General features: G+C 44.8%; 1 protein-coding gene across 1 annotated transcript in view; it reads left to right on the plus strand.

Moving 5' to 3' along the window:
• SDC4 (syndecan 4) overlaps nt 1–15,796 on the plus strand; it is a 30,233-nt gene that overhangs the window by 8,834 nt on the left and 5,603 nt on the right. The window contains exons 2-3 of the mRNA XM_077335471.1: nt 13,912–14,056; nt 15,147–15,187. Of these exons, the coding sequence (XP_077191586.1) occupies nt 13,912–14,056; nt 15,147–15,187 (186 nt within the window). The remainder of the gene's footprint in view (nt 1–13,911; nt 14,057–15,146; nt 15,188–15,796) is intronic.

Genomic DNA, 15,796 nt, shown 5'->3' on the forward strand with positions numbered 1-15,796 from the left:
GAAAGAGTCGGTGCCGCATATGCACAGGAGAGAAGTCCCACGAACACCTGCAGGTTGCCTTATGCGGAGTCAGGCCATTAGTCTGTAAGGCTGGCATTGCCCGTTCTGACCGTCAGTGGCTGCCCAGGCTCTCAGGAAGAGAGGGCTTCTGCATGCAGTGCAGACAATGCTCTGCCAGTCAGCCACAGCTCCTCCACATAGAAGGAATCAAGCTTGGATGGACTGGGAGCAAGTGATATTTGGGGAAACGGTTGGAGCTCACGTTGGAGGGCCACATATTCCACTTAAACAAAAACCCAGCAGCTCTTATCTAACCAGCACATCAGAAAACAGGTCCCCACGTATGGCAATTAGTAGTAGTTGATAGTTGCAGCAGTAACATTCCTGGCCGTAACGTTTAGGAGCCTGGAGGAAGGAGGGGAGAGAGAAACTTCAGACAATGTAGCTAACCTCCTGGCAGCTGCTCCTGGCCTACCTGAGATTTATAGTGTAATGGCTCACTAGTGCACCCATAATTGCAGGCAATAAAAAAACTTTCAGAGGAAGTAGAGGCTACAGCTCAGCATCTCTACCAATAGGTGCTGCAAAGAGCTGGCCCTTCTTCTTTCCACTGGGAATCTTATCCTGGTTTTAGCTCAAGTGGGTAACCCTGTGTCTGGGAAACCTTTTTGTCTCTAGGCAGGAGACAACCTCAGCCCTTGCTGCAGCGGCTGTTTAAAACCCTAGGCTGAGGTGGTCGCTTTCTTAATCAGCATTTTTTTTCATGCGCGAGATCAGTTAATGAGGCTTCTAATTTTCTGCCTCTACAGGACTGGGTGCTGATACTGTGCTAGGCAGACAAATCGGTTTTTAGGAAATGTTTCTTGCAACTGCACTGATGGAAGTGCAGTTACAACGGTGAACCCGAGGCTAGAACATGGCTTGCTAATTCCCTCTGGCGCATATACTGGGGGCCGTGAGAGTCTCTGCTCTCTGTTGGTGCCTCCCATTCAGCCTTGCCATATGAGGCAACAGAGAGGGTTGAAGGTGCAAAGCTTCTCTTTCTGGACATAATGAAAGCAAAGTTATAATACATTAGCTATCTTTAAGTGTGCTTGTTTTTCATCTTGTTTGGGCTACTAATCACACACACACACACACACATATATAGTTAGCTATATATATTTCCTTGGATGGATCCTAGCTAACTAAACAAAGGGGTAATATTCAAGAAAGCATGGTTGTAGTGAAAATGCTGTGGCCTTATGGAATCAAAATAAAATGGAGCTTGGGTAAAATATCTGTATTTTAAAGAACAAAAAAATAAAAACCAACCCTCCAAAAACACAATTCTTTACAGGAATTTTGAGTCTTCCTGGTAAATCGAGTCACACTTCACTTTTATGGCCATTGCAACAGCTAAGGCTTTTTTAAGCACAACAGATAAGCTGGTGAAGTTACCGTCCTTGCTTCTGGTCTTAAGTGAAGCTCTTACACCAGATTTCTGCAGCCCACTGCTTTAACAAAGTCTACCTTGGACTACTTTGGTGTCCTATTCTACATAGCCTGCTGCCGGTTAACACACTCTTGTTCCTTTATTTAACATTAATGAATCCCTATGTGATTTTTGCCCTGTCAACTTCAAGGCCACATAGCTCCGTGGCAGGTGCAACACTTAACATGCTCTTGGGATGAAGCATCTGTTGGTTAGTGGTCTTTGGACCTTAGGAACAAAAAACTCCTGTGCCTGTTCAATCTGTTATTCTGGAAGACGGAATTGCCAGGCATTGCCTGGGGTGTTGTAATTGGGTCTATATGAGGAAGGTTCTGCTAAATCCCTGAGCCTCCTGATTAGGTTAATGTGTGTTGTGTTGAATAGACACCTATATAAGATCATGTAGGAGCTCAGCTGTACAAACAAGCCTGAGTTGCCTGCAGATCAGATCTGCTGTGAAGCTGCCAAATTGCTGCCTAACATCTCTCTAGCAAGTCTGATCTCCTTGACTATCTTGAGTCTGATAACTGTTGGGGGTGCCAGACACATGAACAATTAAACCTCAGCTATCTTGGCACTGGAATGTTATTCGGCTGTTGAGAAACTAGTTCAGAGTAGTGAACATGAAGCAATAACCAAAAATGGAGATGTAAGCACCTTTTTGCCTATCAAGGAGAATTTTAGATGGCTGTCACAAGCAGCTATGAATCTTTTGTGACTGGGGGGAAAAGGTGGTTCTACCTCTTGTTGACAAATAGCACCCCTTACCCCAAGAAAAATGCATTTTTAAAAGTGGTTCTGACCCTAGCTGGGATATGCTGTCTTGTTGCTTTCCCACTATAAAAAAAAGTGGGTTCCAGCTTGCCCAACCTCTGTTCTGATTTACTTGGAGTGCCTGCAGTTTGCTTTTGTTGTCATCTAGTTGATGGTCACAAACTCATAAATTGGGGTGGGGTCAAAATCTTTCCTTTCGCCCAATCATGGTTTTAGCAGCCCGACACACAAGGACAACACAAGTCCAAGTACTTCTGCCCAACAGCTGCCTCACTTGAGCCACTGCACCAATTTCATTTGATCAAGAGCAGAGCGGTTTCAGAATGTTCTTCCATAGTAACGTCCAGCTTTCTGCACAGTAAGCCCTTGTATCTGGTACTTAAATGCGCTTCAAATAAATGCATGACTGTAATTTCACCAGAGGGTCTGCTGACAGGAACTGGCCAGTCATAAGAGTGAATCAAGTGATACTTCTCTTTTCCTTCTCAGCTGTTCTTGTAAGCCATGACCTCGTATCTGTCCTGTCATTCTCCCCCCCCCCTCCCCCCAGGGTTTTTCAAGGAAATTTGAGTCAGAATTCTAACTTGCTTTGCTTGGTACAGACTTTCCAAAGGGGAAGCAAGTCACAAGGGGCACTTTTCTGAGCTTAAACTTCAAAATCTGAGAAGCAGCACTTAAGTTTACCTTGGCAGCCTGTGTGGTCCCGAGGGTGCCTCAGCCAAGTGGTTACGTGACACCCATGACGGGGAGGAGAAATGGAAGGGAGGGCCTCCCCTGGCCTGCAAGGATTGCCTTTGCAGCTCTGTCAATAGGGTCCTGTCTAAACAGCATGTTTTGTTTACTTAAGTCACGTTAGGTAAACCTAGTGAGCTTAGCGCTGTTGTAAGGCTGCACTGAAGCCTGTTGATACTGGCTAGTATGTTTTGAAGCCCCGTATAATCCAAGGTAGCTCGATCTCATCTGATCTTGGATCTGAGCAGGGTATTGGGGTGGGAGACCCCCGAGGAATGCCTGGGTCACTGCAAAGAGGCAGGCGGTGGCAACCCACCCCTGAATGTTTCTTGCCATGAAAACCCTTTGGCGTCACTGTGGCTTGAGAGCAATAAATGAAATGGGGTAGAGCAGGGGTAGTCAAACTGCGACCCTCCAGATGTCCATGGACTACAATTCCCATGAGCCCCTGCCAGCATTTGGGAATTGTAGTCCATGGCCATCTGGAGGGCCGCAGTTTGACTACCCCCGAGGTAGAGAATGCTGCTTAGCTAGGTTTGTACACAGCCAATTTAGAGACTTTACCCAATAGCTAAAGACAAACGAAATTGCCCCGAAGGAACAGCTAAAATGGCTGTTACACATTACCTAAATAAATGCCTGTATTTTAAATCTTTGCTCATGAAGGCAAGGGTACCAGTCAGTAGTCTGTTAGTCTGCATCTTCAATGGGGTTGCTGCTACTGGCATGCTAAGATGCTGTTATGGTCAGGAGTCTGGTAACTACCAGCCCTACAATTATGCACTGTGGAGAATTATATAACTGTCCAGTTTTGTGTGTATAGAACGCCAGGATCTTGACTTCACTTTAAGTCATATTTCTAATCCTTGTGGCTGTAGGGAGAGCCAATAAGGTGCTCAAATCTCAGATATGGAAAGCTGAATTCTGCCCTCCTCCTTTTCATCCTGTGCTTGTATTGGGCCTCAGTCATCAGCCTACGTGTCTTTTCCCCCTCTCGTTTATGTGTGGTGGTGGTGGGAGAGTAAGTTACTGCATCCCTGCAAAAAAAAAAAAAGTTTGTACTTGTTTTACAAAATTTGTTTTCCTCTTATATGCCCTCACAGCTGCCATCCAGATGGCTTACAAAGTAAAATGTACATGATTAAATTAAGTTTTAAAACAATTAAAAACAACCCCTCCAAAACACACGGCATTAAAACAAGCAAAGAGAACTGAACTGTGTTCAAAATATTAAAAAAACGGCAATTAAAGCATTGGACAAGAGTCTGGCCAGTTCTGATTGTACAAATAATAAAAAGCTATAGGGACGTTCTTCTACAGTCTGTGGCATCTTGATATAACACTTGGTGGTTGTAGCTGGGTTCTCTATCATTAGGGTTAGACACTAGGAATGTGTTGGGGGTGGGTGGAACTAGATTTTTATGGCCAGTCTGGCCTTCAGTACTTTTGTGCCTTCATTACTGGCAGCAGATGTTTGTTAGAGGTCATTTTTGGAGTGTGAGAAGATGTTAGCTATTAAACAGCTTTGACTAGTCTTCCTTCTAGTCTCTTTCCTTGTCAGCCTTGTTATGATATGGGGATGTGACCCTGATCAGTATAGATCTTGTGTTTGCCCTGTTAAAAATTGTTGGAATGGGAGGAGGAATGGGAAGGCGACTGTAAGCCACTTTGAGCCTCCTTCGGGTAGGGAAAAGTGGTATATAAGAACCAACTCTTCTTCTTCTTTTAATCAAATATTTTGAATTATGCTGTAAACCAGCAATGGCTGGCTGGTCAGGGAGTGGCAGTATAGAAATATAATAAATAAATAATAAATTGTCAATTGTTCTCTTTAAAAAAAATATTGAGCTGTATGAATCCTTTTCATTATGTGAACAGATGGTTGAAAATTCTCCCGCTCGCTCTCCTGCAATAGTTTTGTCCTATGCAAGATGTGAGCAAGACAGGAGAACATCATGCACAAAGTTCTGACAACTGTTAAAGAACTACAAGATGCTAAGAGGAACTGAGTACAGTTCTTAAGCAGAGGAATGCAGATGGCTGAGGTTGAATCTCTTTAATCTTCACCCAAATCGCACAGCTTTGCTGTGTCTGATGGAAGATGATTTGAGAATGTGTGACTTTAGCAGCAGATAGGCTAATGCCCCAAGCTCAGAATAACACTATTCATGCATAGAAGGCAAATGAGGACTCAGATGGAGGGAAACCATATTCTCCTTGTGATGATCTCATTATGAATGGGAAGGTAATGGATGTCATTATCATTCAAACTTGCCACCTTTGGGAAAACCTTTCCTCACCTGTGGAATCTGTATATTACAGACAATTCTGGGTTGTATCCTAGGTGAGCATGTTCTACTCATGCAAAACCTTCGCTGTTGGTCTGCATGAACCAACAATGAAGTCAACAACTCAGAGCTAGAGTTAATTCATGAAGTGCCAGGAACCATGAGAGCTCTTCTGTCCTAGATTCTCAGATGGAGTAAGTAAATGGTGTTGGTGATAATGTTTGGGGCTAAATTGTTGCACATAACATGGCCAAGAGCGTTGTTGACCCAAAATGTGTGCATAACTTAATGTACCTTCCTTACTTGTCCTGCAGTAGATATATTAAGAGAGAGCCTCTCAGCTGAACTGGAAAGGCACAGGTGGCAAGGAAACCAGAGACAAGAGACAGCTGCTAGCTTTTGACCTGCTGTTTTCAATAAAAATTCTTAAGAGTCGAAGTTCAGTACACATTATTGAATCAGGATTATGTACTGTTGTGTTCCATCTTAATCTATAAGGATTTGAAACTGATGGGATTCATGAGAAATCTATGCATAACACTGAATTTGTGACCAGAGAGCTAACATTCATATTGACAGGGCTTTACAATCCACGGTGTGTGTAATCAGTGTTGACACCTAGTGGGATCGCTTACACTACTGTAATGACATTAGCGTCACCTACTTTACTGCTTGGTCATGTAACAGGTTTTTGTGGCGCTTAATTATCTCCAGTGGTATAGCACAATGTGAAAATTAACTTACATTATCACAAGTTGAAAGGGGAAACTGTTCTTTAGCCCCCAAAAGGTAATACTGTTTTTTTTTGGGGGGGTAGCCAATTTGGGCACATTAACTTGTGCATGGAAATTTGAATCTGTTTCTGAGTGATCATCCTTCAAGGCAATCCTAAGCAGGTCCACTTGAAATCCAGCATGAGTGATCTTTGGACTGCAGGATTACTTTTTTGGTTGTTATATATTATTATTGTGATGGTAATATTGTGCTTAGTCAGAGAAACAATCTTCAGGCATCCATATCGAGTACCCCTTCATCAGCATTATATAGTGTACATAGAGCCTCTTGTGGCGCAAAGTGGTAAGGCAGCAGACATGCAGTCTGAAAGCTCTGCCCATGAGGCTGGGAGTTCAATCCCAGCAGCCGGCTCAGCTCAGCCTTCCATCCTTCCGAGGCTGGTAAAATGAGTACCCAGCTTGTTGCGGGGTAAACGGTAATGCCTGGGAAAAGCACTGGCAAACCACCCTGTATTGAGTCTGCCATGAAAACGCTAGAGGACGTCACCCCAAGGGTCAGACATGACCCAGTCGTTGCACAGGGGATACCTTTACCTTACCTTTAGTAGTGTACAATAGATGTGATGCTACTTCATTTTATGATTTGTAGAATCTGTATATTACAGACAATTCTGGGTCACATTCTAGGTGTGTGTATTCTTTTCATGCAAAGCCTTAGCTGTTAGTCTGCCTTAATTGACAGTGAAGTCTATAGTATGAGTTTTGGGGCAAGCTTTTTTCTTCGTTTTTGCTTTTGTTAAATGTTGCATGCAGTATGTATGTATTGGGGGTGTTCTTGGCATTGCCTTTTACTGCTGAGGTTCTGAATGTAATATGTGGTCTTGTGTGTGCTCAGGAAGTAAGCAGAAGGATGTATGTACAAGAAAATCAACTTGAGATATGTAAAGCTGATTGGGTTGTCTGTTGATGAAAGGGAGCATGCATACATTGGAAGGCTGAAAGGGGGGGAACATAAAGGTGATAGGGGAAGGATGGAGTAATGGCTGGGATGGGCAATGATGAGAAATGAGAACTCATTTGAGCCACTTTGGTTACCCACTCCATCAAATCATAATAGGATAGGATGAATCTGCTACAGTCTGCAGGCTCCTTTTTTATGTCATAATTGTAGATGCGACAAACTTTTGTATTGCTGGGTTTTTAATGCCTGAATTTTTAGGTACATGGCTTATAAACTAATGGCTTATGGGCCATTAATGCAATATTGGGTGGTGATGGCACAAGCTAGCAGAAGTATTGGATAGTAGCAATCCTACAAAGGTGTGTAAACCAAAGTACACGCTTGAGAGCTAGTCAAAGGAAGGGTATACTTGTCAGGCCTTTCATGGGACAGTTCTAGTCCACCTGGCAGGGGTGTGTTGACCTGGAGTCAGTGGGTGCCCCTCCTCATTTGCAGATACGCTCCTGCATGAGTCAGAAGAGAGTCAAGAACAAGCATGCTAAAGGAATGAGACTGGCAAGAATTATAAAGGCCATTAGAATCAATACCCTTTACTGAACGGCTCTTAAAGCTGCTTGGCCCTACACAAGCAATTGGCTGGATGTTTTCTGCACCCTCTTGGAGCTGCTTGCACATTCATCTTACTAATGTTGGCTAAAGCTGAACCCCAGGCAAAACTAGAATAATTGTTTTGCCTGGCAAATGTATCTACTATATGTTTGGGGTAGACTTTTTGAGAAGCCTGATTATAGTCTGCAAGTAAACTTCTAATATAGTATCCACCACAGCTTCCCAAGGGATTCAGTGTGAAAAAGATCCACTTGTCTTTGAAGATACCACTTGGGTTGATACTCGGACCAGAACTAATGGCCCAAAGGGTTTTGGGTGAAACATTAGGAAGAACTTCCTGACAAGGTGGTTCCTTAGTGGAACAAGCTTCTTCAGAAGGTGGTGGGTTTTCCTTCTTTGGAAGTTTTCAAGCAAAGGCTAAATGGTCACCTGACAGCAATGCAGAGACAATAAATTTAGACAGATCATGTGAGGGAGGGAGAGTCGGAAGCTGGTGTCCAGCTATGGTGGTCCTTTCTTGCATGCCTGGGATAATGCATATCACCACTTTGGGATTAGAAAAGAGCTTACCTATATTTCCTATATATCTCCAGGAATCCTGGAGATTCTTTTGGGCCCTGGAGGGCCTAGATCTGGGATCACTGAGGGAGGGGGGGGATAGTCGCAGCTTTCCTGCATTGTGCAGGGTGATTGGACTAGAAGACCTTTGTGGTCCCTTCCAGCTCTGTTTCTATTTGTTTCTGATTAGGGCTAAAAAGTGGGGGTTTTCCACGAATGCACCATGTTCTAGTGTAAAAGTGCCAAGCTCCGATGCCTGGGACTGACACCATAAAATGTAATGGCAGGTAGCAGAGATATAAACTCTATGCAGGCAAACCAAATTAACAGTATGATTTTTTTACTCAAAATACGAACAATAGCAATTCGTTCCTAGCCGTGAAAGGAACTGATTTACTGGGGAACTACAAAAGCCTCTATAAATGTAATTAATAATAGGCAAGACTGTTTTTTCCCAAGGGATGCCATGAAAGATACCATCTTACATTTCCATACCATTTTATATTTCCATACAAATTAGTTACTTTGTATATTTAGCACTCTTAGGAGATGAGTCATCTTCCTTGCAAGTGAAGTCATTTTTCAGTACCCCCTTGTGCCCAGCTTCAGCATCTGAATATGGCTACCATCTGTCCCGTGCTCTTTGGTTCCTTCCTTGCCCATCCTGCTTCTGAGGATCTCAAGGAGGCACACTAGACAACCCACACTGCCCCGTCCCCACCAACAACAACCCTGTGAGGTGGGGCCAGGCAGAACAACTGGCACCAGGTGACCCAGATGACAGGGTCCTGATTTGGTGGGGGGAGTCTGAACCCCCACCCCCACCCCCACCCCTAATTCCTCCTGTACTTCCCATAGGAGGATGAGGGAGAAGGTCTGCTACAGAGGTTGTTTCTGAAGCCATCAGGGAACACTTTTAATCTTCCCATGTCCCCTTTTCCCTCATGGACTAAAAATAGGGGGGGGGGGGGCAGGGAGGAGAAGGAAGGTTGCCATCCTCAGCCACCCTGGTGCTCTGCTTTCCAGCTCCATGCCTGTTTTAACATGCATTAGTGATACCAGACCCCTTTCTCCTTTCATTCCACCACTTGCTGCCAAGGCCAGGATATTTTCCTTGTCAGAGCAGCATGCAGAAGGTAGCTCAGTTGCCTCCCGCTCTACGGACTGGCTGTCCTCTTCATCACAGGCCCCATCCCTTCATTGGCAGACTGATGCTCCATGTACCTGGGCTCTGCAGCCCTCTTGTAATTCATAATTTTCAAAGTTGCTAATGTTGAATTGTGTAATTTGTAAGTTGGAGTTAGTTACTTGAAAGATCTGTACCTAAAATAATTATATATATTTTGAAAAATCGGCTGTAAATATGGTGTTTTGTAGAATGGAGATAATTTAATAACAATATTTTCCTCTAAAATATTTTCCCTTCCATGGCCATCATTTGAGAAATGTGAATCTGGTTGGTGTGGCAGTACCAGTTTCTTACCTGTGCCACTCCCCACCCCGTAATGACTTCACAGGCCTCCTCTTTTTCTTCCTTGGTTGCCACCCCCCCCCCATTATCTTACCTCAACCTCTTAATTCCACCCCCTAGCCATTTCCTTTGTATTTCATGGCAACTGTGTATACCCGCTCAGCGCCCCCCCCCCCCCGCCACCATGAGCCGCCTTGTCCCTTTTCGCCCTTGCACCAGCTGCTCACTGGCCAATTAAGGCCCCTGGACAAGGCAGTTCTGGCCCACGGATCATATGTTTTGACACCCTTGTTCTAGCGCATATTATTTGTCACAGAGCTCAGTAGTACGAGTGCTGTGCAATAGTACGTTGGGCTAGCAGTGCACAAAAGGGGGTGTGCGTGTTTGTGCATACTTGGTGGCCCACAGCTTGAGAATTGAAACCTTTCAGCAATCTATAGACCAGAAAAGTTCTTTCCCTCCCTCCCTGTTCCTCCTAGTGATGTGTTTTTTAAATCTCTCTTGACACCCGTTCTGCGTAAAAAGCTGCTTATGCTCCGAAAAAATGCTGCAAACGGATTAAACGTCAAAGTGACAGGCATCTGTAGTTAAAGGATTCTGCCAAAGGGAACGTATTAATAGCAAAGCTTGTGTATGTTGCCATCATTTCATGGTCAGATCTGTCCATTATAAGAAGCATTCCTGCCTATTCTGGTTCAGATACTGTGGTGGAATTATGGAAAAATCAGAATAGGAAGTCAGTATCCCAGAGACAGGTCTCTGAAACTGAGCTTTCAGGATGTGCTACGTCATGGCCAGGGGGATCATGCAGCTCAGTCTTCTACTGTGTAACCCCCCCCCCAAAAAAAAAAATCCTTTCTGGGTGCCAGATCCATATGAAAGATTGCATTAGGAATGGGTTCACTAGAAAATAATTTAGAATTCAAGCTTGATAAAAGTTGTAAAAATCTATTTGGTGGGAGCAAAAAGGAAGTTCAGTCGAATTTGTCAGATTGATGTCAAAGCCAGAGGGATGAAAAGGATCCCTCTCCCGTGTGCCCTTGCCATCTGCTTGATTCTGCCCACAGCAAAAGTGTCAGAGGGCCGTCCTCAAGAAGAACTTTTCTAGGAATATGATGGGTTTTTAAAAAATTAGCAAAGCTTCACTGCATGTGCACATCAGCTGGCAGACCTAAACATTAATAGGGACATATTTAATTGGCCAGGGAGATGAGAGTTACCTCCAGGGTGGTTCTTGGAGTTGGAAAAGGAAGAATGGCAGCAGGAACAAAACGACCGCTTGCGGGTGAGGCTACCTGTTTACGGCCTTCTTTGAGAAATGCCTGCTCATGGAGGAGTATGGTGTGTGTGTCCCCTTACCCCAGTGTTAATGAACATTTGGTATGAAATAAACTTGCCAGGAGCTTAAATGACTGGCTCTGCAGTTCTCTATGAGCTGGATCTGGTGCACTTGAAAGAACTATGCATGAATCCCTGCAGGACAGCTTAACCTAGTAGGCGTGGGGAGCACACTCGGGGAAGCTAACCTCCTTTAAGGAGCAGGCAGCGCCTGTGCAAGGCCGGACTTGCTCCCTCCTCAGGGCATGGCAGGGCTGGCTGCCTTTCCTTGGGAGCCGTGGTTGAGGCCCCAGCTAGGGTAGAGATTCAGAATGAACTCCTGCTCCTTGATCTGGCTTCCTGTCAGGGTCGATCTGGATATCCCTGAGTCCTTCCAAACCGTCTTGTTTCCCATCAGTGACTTTCCAGTGAGCACTTTTCGTTCGGTAATGGATGTTGCCTTTCCGCTTGTTCTCTGCCCCGCTTCGTCTATTTAAAGCAGGGGTAGTCAAACTGCGGCCCTCCAGGTGTCCATGGACTACAATTCCCATGAGCCCCTGCCAGCATTTGGGAATTGTAGTCCATGGACATCTGGAGGGGCGCAGTCTGACTACCTCTGATTTAAAGTTTCTTATAGAAGATTCGGTCCCGATAGCTCAAAATCTGCAGATGGGGAGGAGTGGAAGGAGTGACTTGAGCAGGGGTTTGTAGCTAGGAGAACCAGGTCATACAAACTGATGGCTTGTTAATGGCTAACTATATTATCTCATCCCCCCACCCCCGCCCCACCCCGTCGAAACCTTTTGTTGGTAAAACAGTCATAAAAGTCCCTCTGTACTCCTGCAATAGCAATCAAAGTGCCCAAGAACAAGTCTACATTGCTCATCCTCTGCTCTGATAATGCCGCCCATTCCTTTTCAGCCATTTACTGGCCCTCCTGCCGGGTCTCTCAAGCCTCTTGTCAGGCAACCTGGGCACAAAGGAAAGTCATATCTGTGATTCACTGCAATGAATGCAGCCTGAGCTGGCAAATAGGTGTGTCTAGGCAGTCGACACCTGTTTATTTCTGTCTGCCTTACAAAGAGGACAAAAGTCTGCTACAGTATGTAGGCTCACAGCTCATACTCTTTTCTTTCTTCTCTCCCACCCCATCCATCCAAAGCCTGTATTCTTTAAATTTCATCCTGTGTGCAGAATTTCCCTTAAAAGAAAGGCAATTTGGTGTAGAGTCTCTAGAAGTTATTGCATGGCCTTGTTGACAAAACTGGAATTTTCTGTCAAGACTGTAAGGAGGAGAGGCCAAAGCAAGGAATCTTTTGGGAACAGGGCAGAAACTAGGGATCCAAGCAATTTTGGCCTATTACCATTGTGTGATTTGCACCTTTGGTACAGAACTCGGACTTTCATCTAATCTTCTAGAGTTACGTAACTCTTGGTATCAAGGAATGGCAGAAGACATGTTGACTTCCCCTTCCAGGTTTTCTTTGTAAACTCCCCCCCCCCCACACACACACACGTGCACATTAGCGCCACTGATTCAGGCAGCCCTCTCTGGAACCCAGCTCTTCTTGCACAAAGCTGCCGCATGCAGTGTTACTTTTAGTCCTCAGCAAGCTCTATTTAGCTGGCTGCTGCTATTTCTTCAGCATGTTAAGATGGCTTGCACTAGGATGGCTTGCTAGTTCCTCAGTCATATGCTCCCAGTTCAGATTAAGCTCACAAACTACCAAGCAACTTGGTGATGCTGGAATGGTAAGCTGCTGGCAGTTCTGATTTGTCAAAAACTACTGAACTGAAATTCAGCTACTTTGGCCACCTCATGAGAAGTAAGGACTCCCTGGAGAAGAGCCTAATGCTGGGAGCGATCGAGGGCAAAAGAAGAAGGGGATGACAGAGAATGAGGTGGCTGGATGGAGTCACTGAAGCAGTAGGTGCAAACTTAAATGGACTCCGGGGAATGGTAGAGGACAGGAAGGCCTGGAGGATCATTGTCCATGGGGTCGCGATGGGTCAGACACGACTTTGCAACTAACAACAACTGAACTGAAATGGGGCCTGGATCTCAGAATTAAGCTCCGGTTCTTTGAAGGCTTGGGGCAAATGGGCTATGATGAAATCATTCAGTCTGACATCTGACCCACAGCAAAGTCACTTTGGCTTTTATGTACTGTAGACGAGCTTATCTGTTGCCCCTGGTGGAGTACTAATGCCCATATCTGTCATTGCATTGGGCCCCAGCATTTTATAATTTCCAAAGACCAGCTGCTGAGTTTGCTTTTTAAATTGTATGTTCTTGATGGAGCACTTAATTCAAGTTAGTTAAGTGTTTATTGCAAAAAAGAAAAAAAAACATCCTTTGATCCTCTGTCAGCAGAATTTTCAGATGGGGAAGCAAACAAACCTATCAGTTCTAGCCTTTGTGTAATAATGGCATTTAAATTCAAAAGCCTTAGTGAAGCAAACAATGCCACTTTAAACATGGCTGGCTTGAAGCATCAGCAGGGTGGGGAAGACTAGACAGAAGTTTGTTCAACTCATGAATGGTGCGGGCAAGATGGAAGTCTGCCTGGTGAAAAGCCACCCCCCCCCCCGTTCACCCACCTTCTCTCCCTGCCTGTTACAGCATGCAGGTCTAAGGAAGCAACTGTGCCCCCCCCCAAGCTGTCTCTTGGCTCCTCAGGGGACAGGTGCTACCTTCCGATGATCATTGGGCAACTGAATCTTACTTATTCATGTGATTTGCATGCTGGCAAAGCGGAACAATATGCACTACCAGTCATTTGCTTGGCCACTCCCAGCCTCTACCTGTCAGATAATGGCAGCTCTCCTGGCTCTGTTCCGCTGCAGGCCTGCAGGCATGAAGCAACAGGTATGGTGCTGCTGGGTCATGCATGGCTGCAGCCCTGAATTGTTTGCTCCTTTTTGTTCCTAATTGCCACTACTCTGGTCTCTCAGATCTGCTGATCTTTGCCTCTGCTTTTTTTCTTTCTAAGGTGAGAGAAACAGAGATGATGGACCCACAGCACTATCCAGAAGAGTTTGCATCTGGTGACTTGCCAGATGATGAAGATGCAAGGCCTGACTTCACGATTGATGAAGAAGGTGCTGATGAATTATCAGGTTCAGGAGATGATGAAGGTATTTGAAGGAAGGAGAGTCTTCATTCTTCACTTACTAATCCAAGCCGAGTAGCCTTTTTTTTGAGTGGTGGCATGGAGAAGTGATTAGAAGAGCTTTGCGATGCACCTGCCTGCCTTAGAATTAAACCAGACGTTCCTTTTCTGCATAATTCCAGAAGCTTTAAAGAGGTCTGAAGCAACCAGTCTTAAAACAGATGCTTTTCAGTTTATCTGGAAGAACTGGACATAGGTGGGAACCACAAAGGTCAGGGATAAAACCAGTTATTTGCTAGAAACAATTTATTATTAGAACGCTAATAAATCATTTGTTTTTCTATGTTTAGTTGTATCCCTAGCCTTGGCGGTTCTCGCCTGTTTTCCAGGTTGGGTTTTTATTGCTGCTGCTGCTGCTGACGTCATTTGTTGTCAGAACTGGACATAGCCCAGATAATTTTAACTACAAGGTATCAAAGATGTAAAGGCAGATGCCCTGTCCCCAACTGAGGAATATTGTATCTGGGGGACGTGTTCTCTGAGTTTCTTTGGGCTGCTCTTTGTATCTCACCCAAAGCTTTGTCCATCTTTCCACTGCCACTCCATGCCCTTTATTGTAAGATAGTCAACATATGTCGTCATTTTTTCTTTTAAAAAAAGTTCCAGCCTTCAACAACTTGTTGCCCTCTTGCACATTGTATTCTCAGGTGGAGGGGGGAGAGAAATAATCTCTGAAATTAGCAAAAGAACAAGTTGAGGCAGATCTGGTGTTGTTTTTTTTCTTTCATGAGCCAATTATCCCCAAGGTATGAGTGTTTGAAAAGAGGGCAGCTCCTCTTAAAAGCAAGTAAAACTGTACACTGTGTAGACTTGTAGTGCAACTCCTCAGAACCAGCTGCTGGGAGTCACCTCCAGTAGGCTGGAGTGGGGGAAGGAACTTATGGAATAAGGAACATGCATTGCGTGGCTATGTGCACTTTGACGTAGCCTGGCAAAAAAAACCCCTATGAATGTAGCAAATAAACATAATGAGGGTGTAAATTGCTCTGGTTTGTATTCACTTTGATCACATAATTCTTCTTCTCTCCTCCCCCCCCCCCCCACTGGCTATGCAGATATGGAGGATGTCTTGTCTTCAGTCCCTGCCCATCCTGATGTAAGTACTCCTCACAGATACGTTCTGCATGATGTATATCCTTCCGCTAAAGCATCCTCAGTGAAGTCGCATAACTTGCTGTAGAACTGGGGAAAGAGTTAATGTTTCTGGAAGCGACTGAATCTTTTGTAAGAGTCTTGGGAGCGACCATTCATAAAAGTCACCAAATGACAGCTTGTAGTCTCAGAACAGGTCTTCAGTACTTGGGTACAGAAACTTTCCCTGTGCTTCCCCCCCCCCCCCCCATTGCATCTTGCCCTGCAGGGGGGAAATATACAATTTTCCCTAAAAGAAGCAAATAGCAGCCTTGACAAAAGGAAACAAGCATTGCATGCTTACACGTCTGGAAGAGGAGAGGGCTGATGAGAGAGGCTATAGGTGCTGTCCTTTTCCTATCAAGACCAAATGCATCTGCCTGCATCTCCTCTCTTGCTCGGAAGTGAAAGAGGAGAGAACCTGTTGTGGGAGCTTTGAAGGGAAGGATAAGAAAGTGACTACAGTAGCTCAGGCAGGAAGGTGGAGAGCTACCTCTAATTGCTTGGAGAGGGACATGTCTTTTGCCTATGCCTGATGTAGCAAACATGTCTGTCTCTATATGTGCTTTTAGAC

This window comes from Paroedura picta, chromosome 4 (genome assembly GCF_049243985.1).
Source record: "Paroedura picta isolate Pp20150507F chromosome 4, Ppicta_v3.0, whole genome shotgun sequence".
Taxonomy (NCBI): Eukaryota; Metazoa; Chordata; class Lepidosauria; order Squamata; family Gekkonidae; genus Paroedura; species Paroedura picta.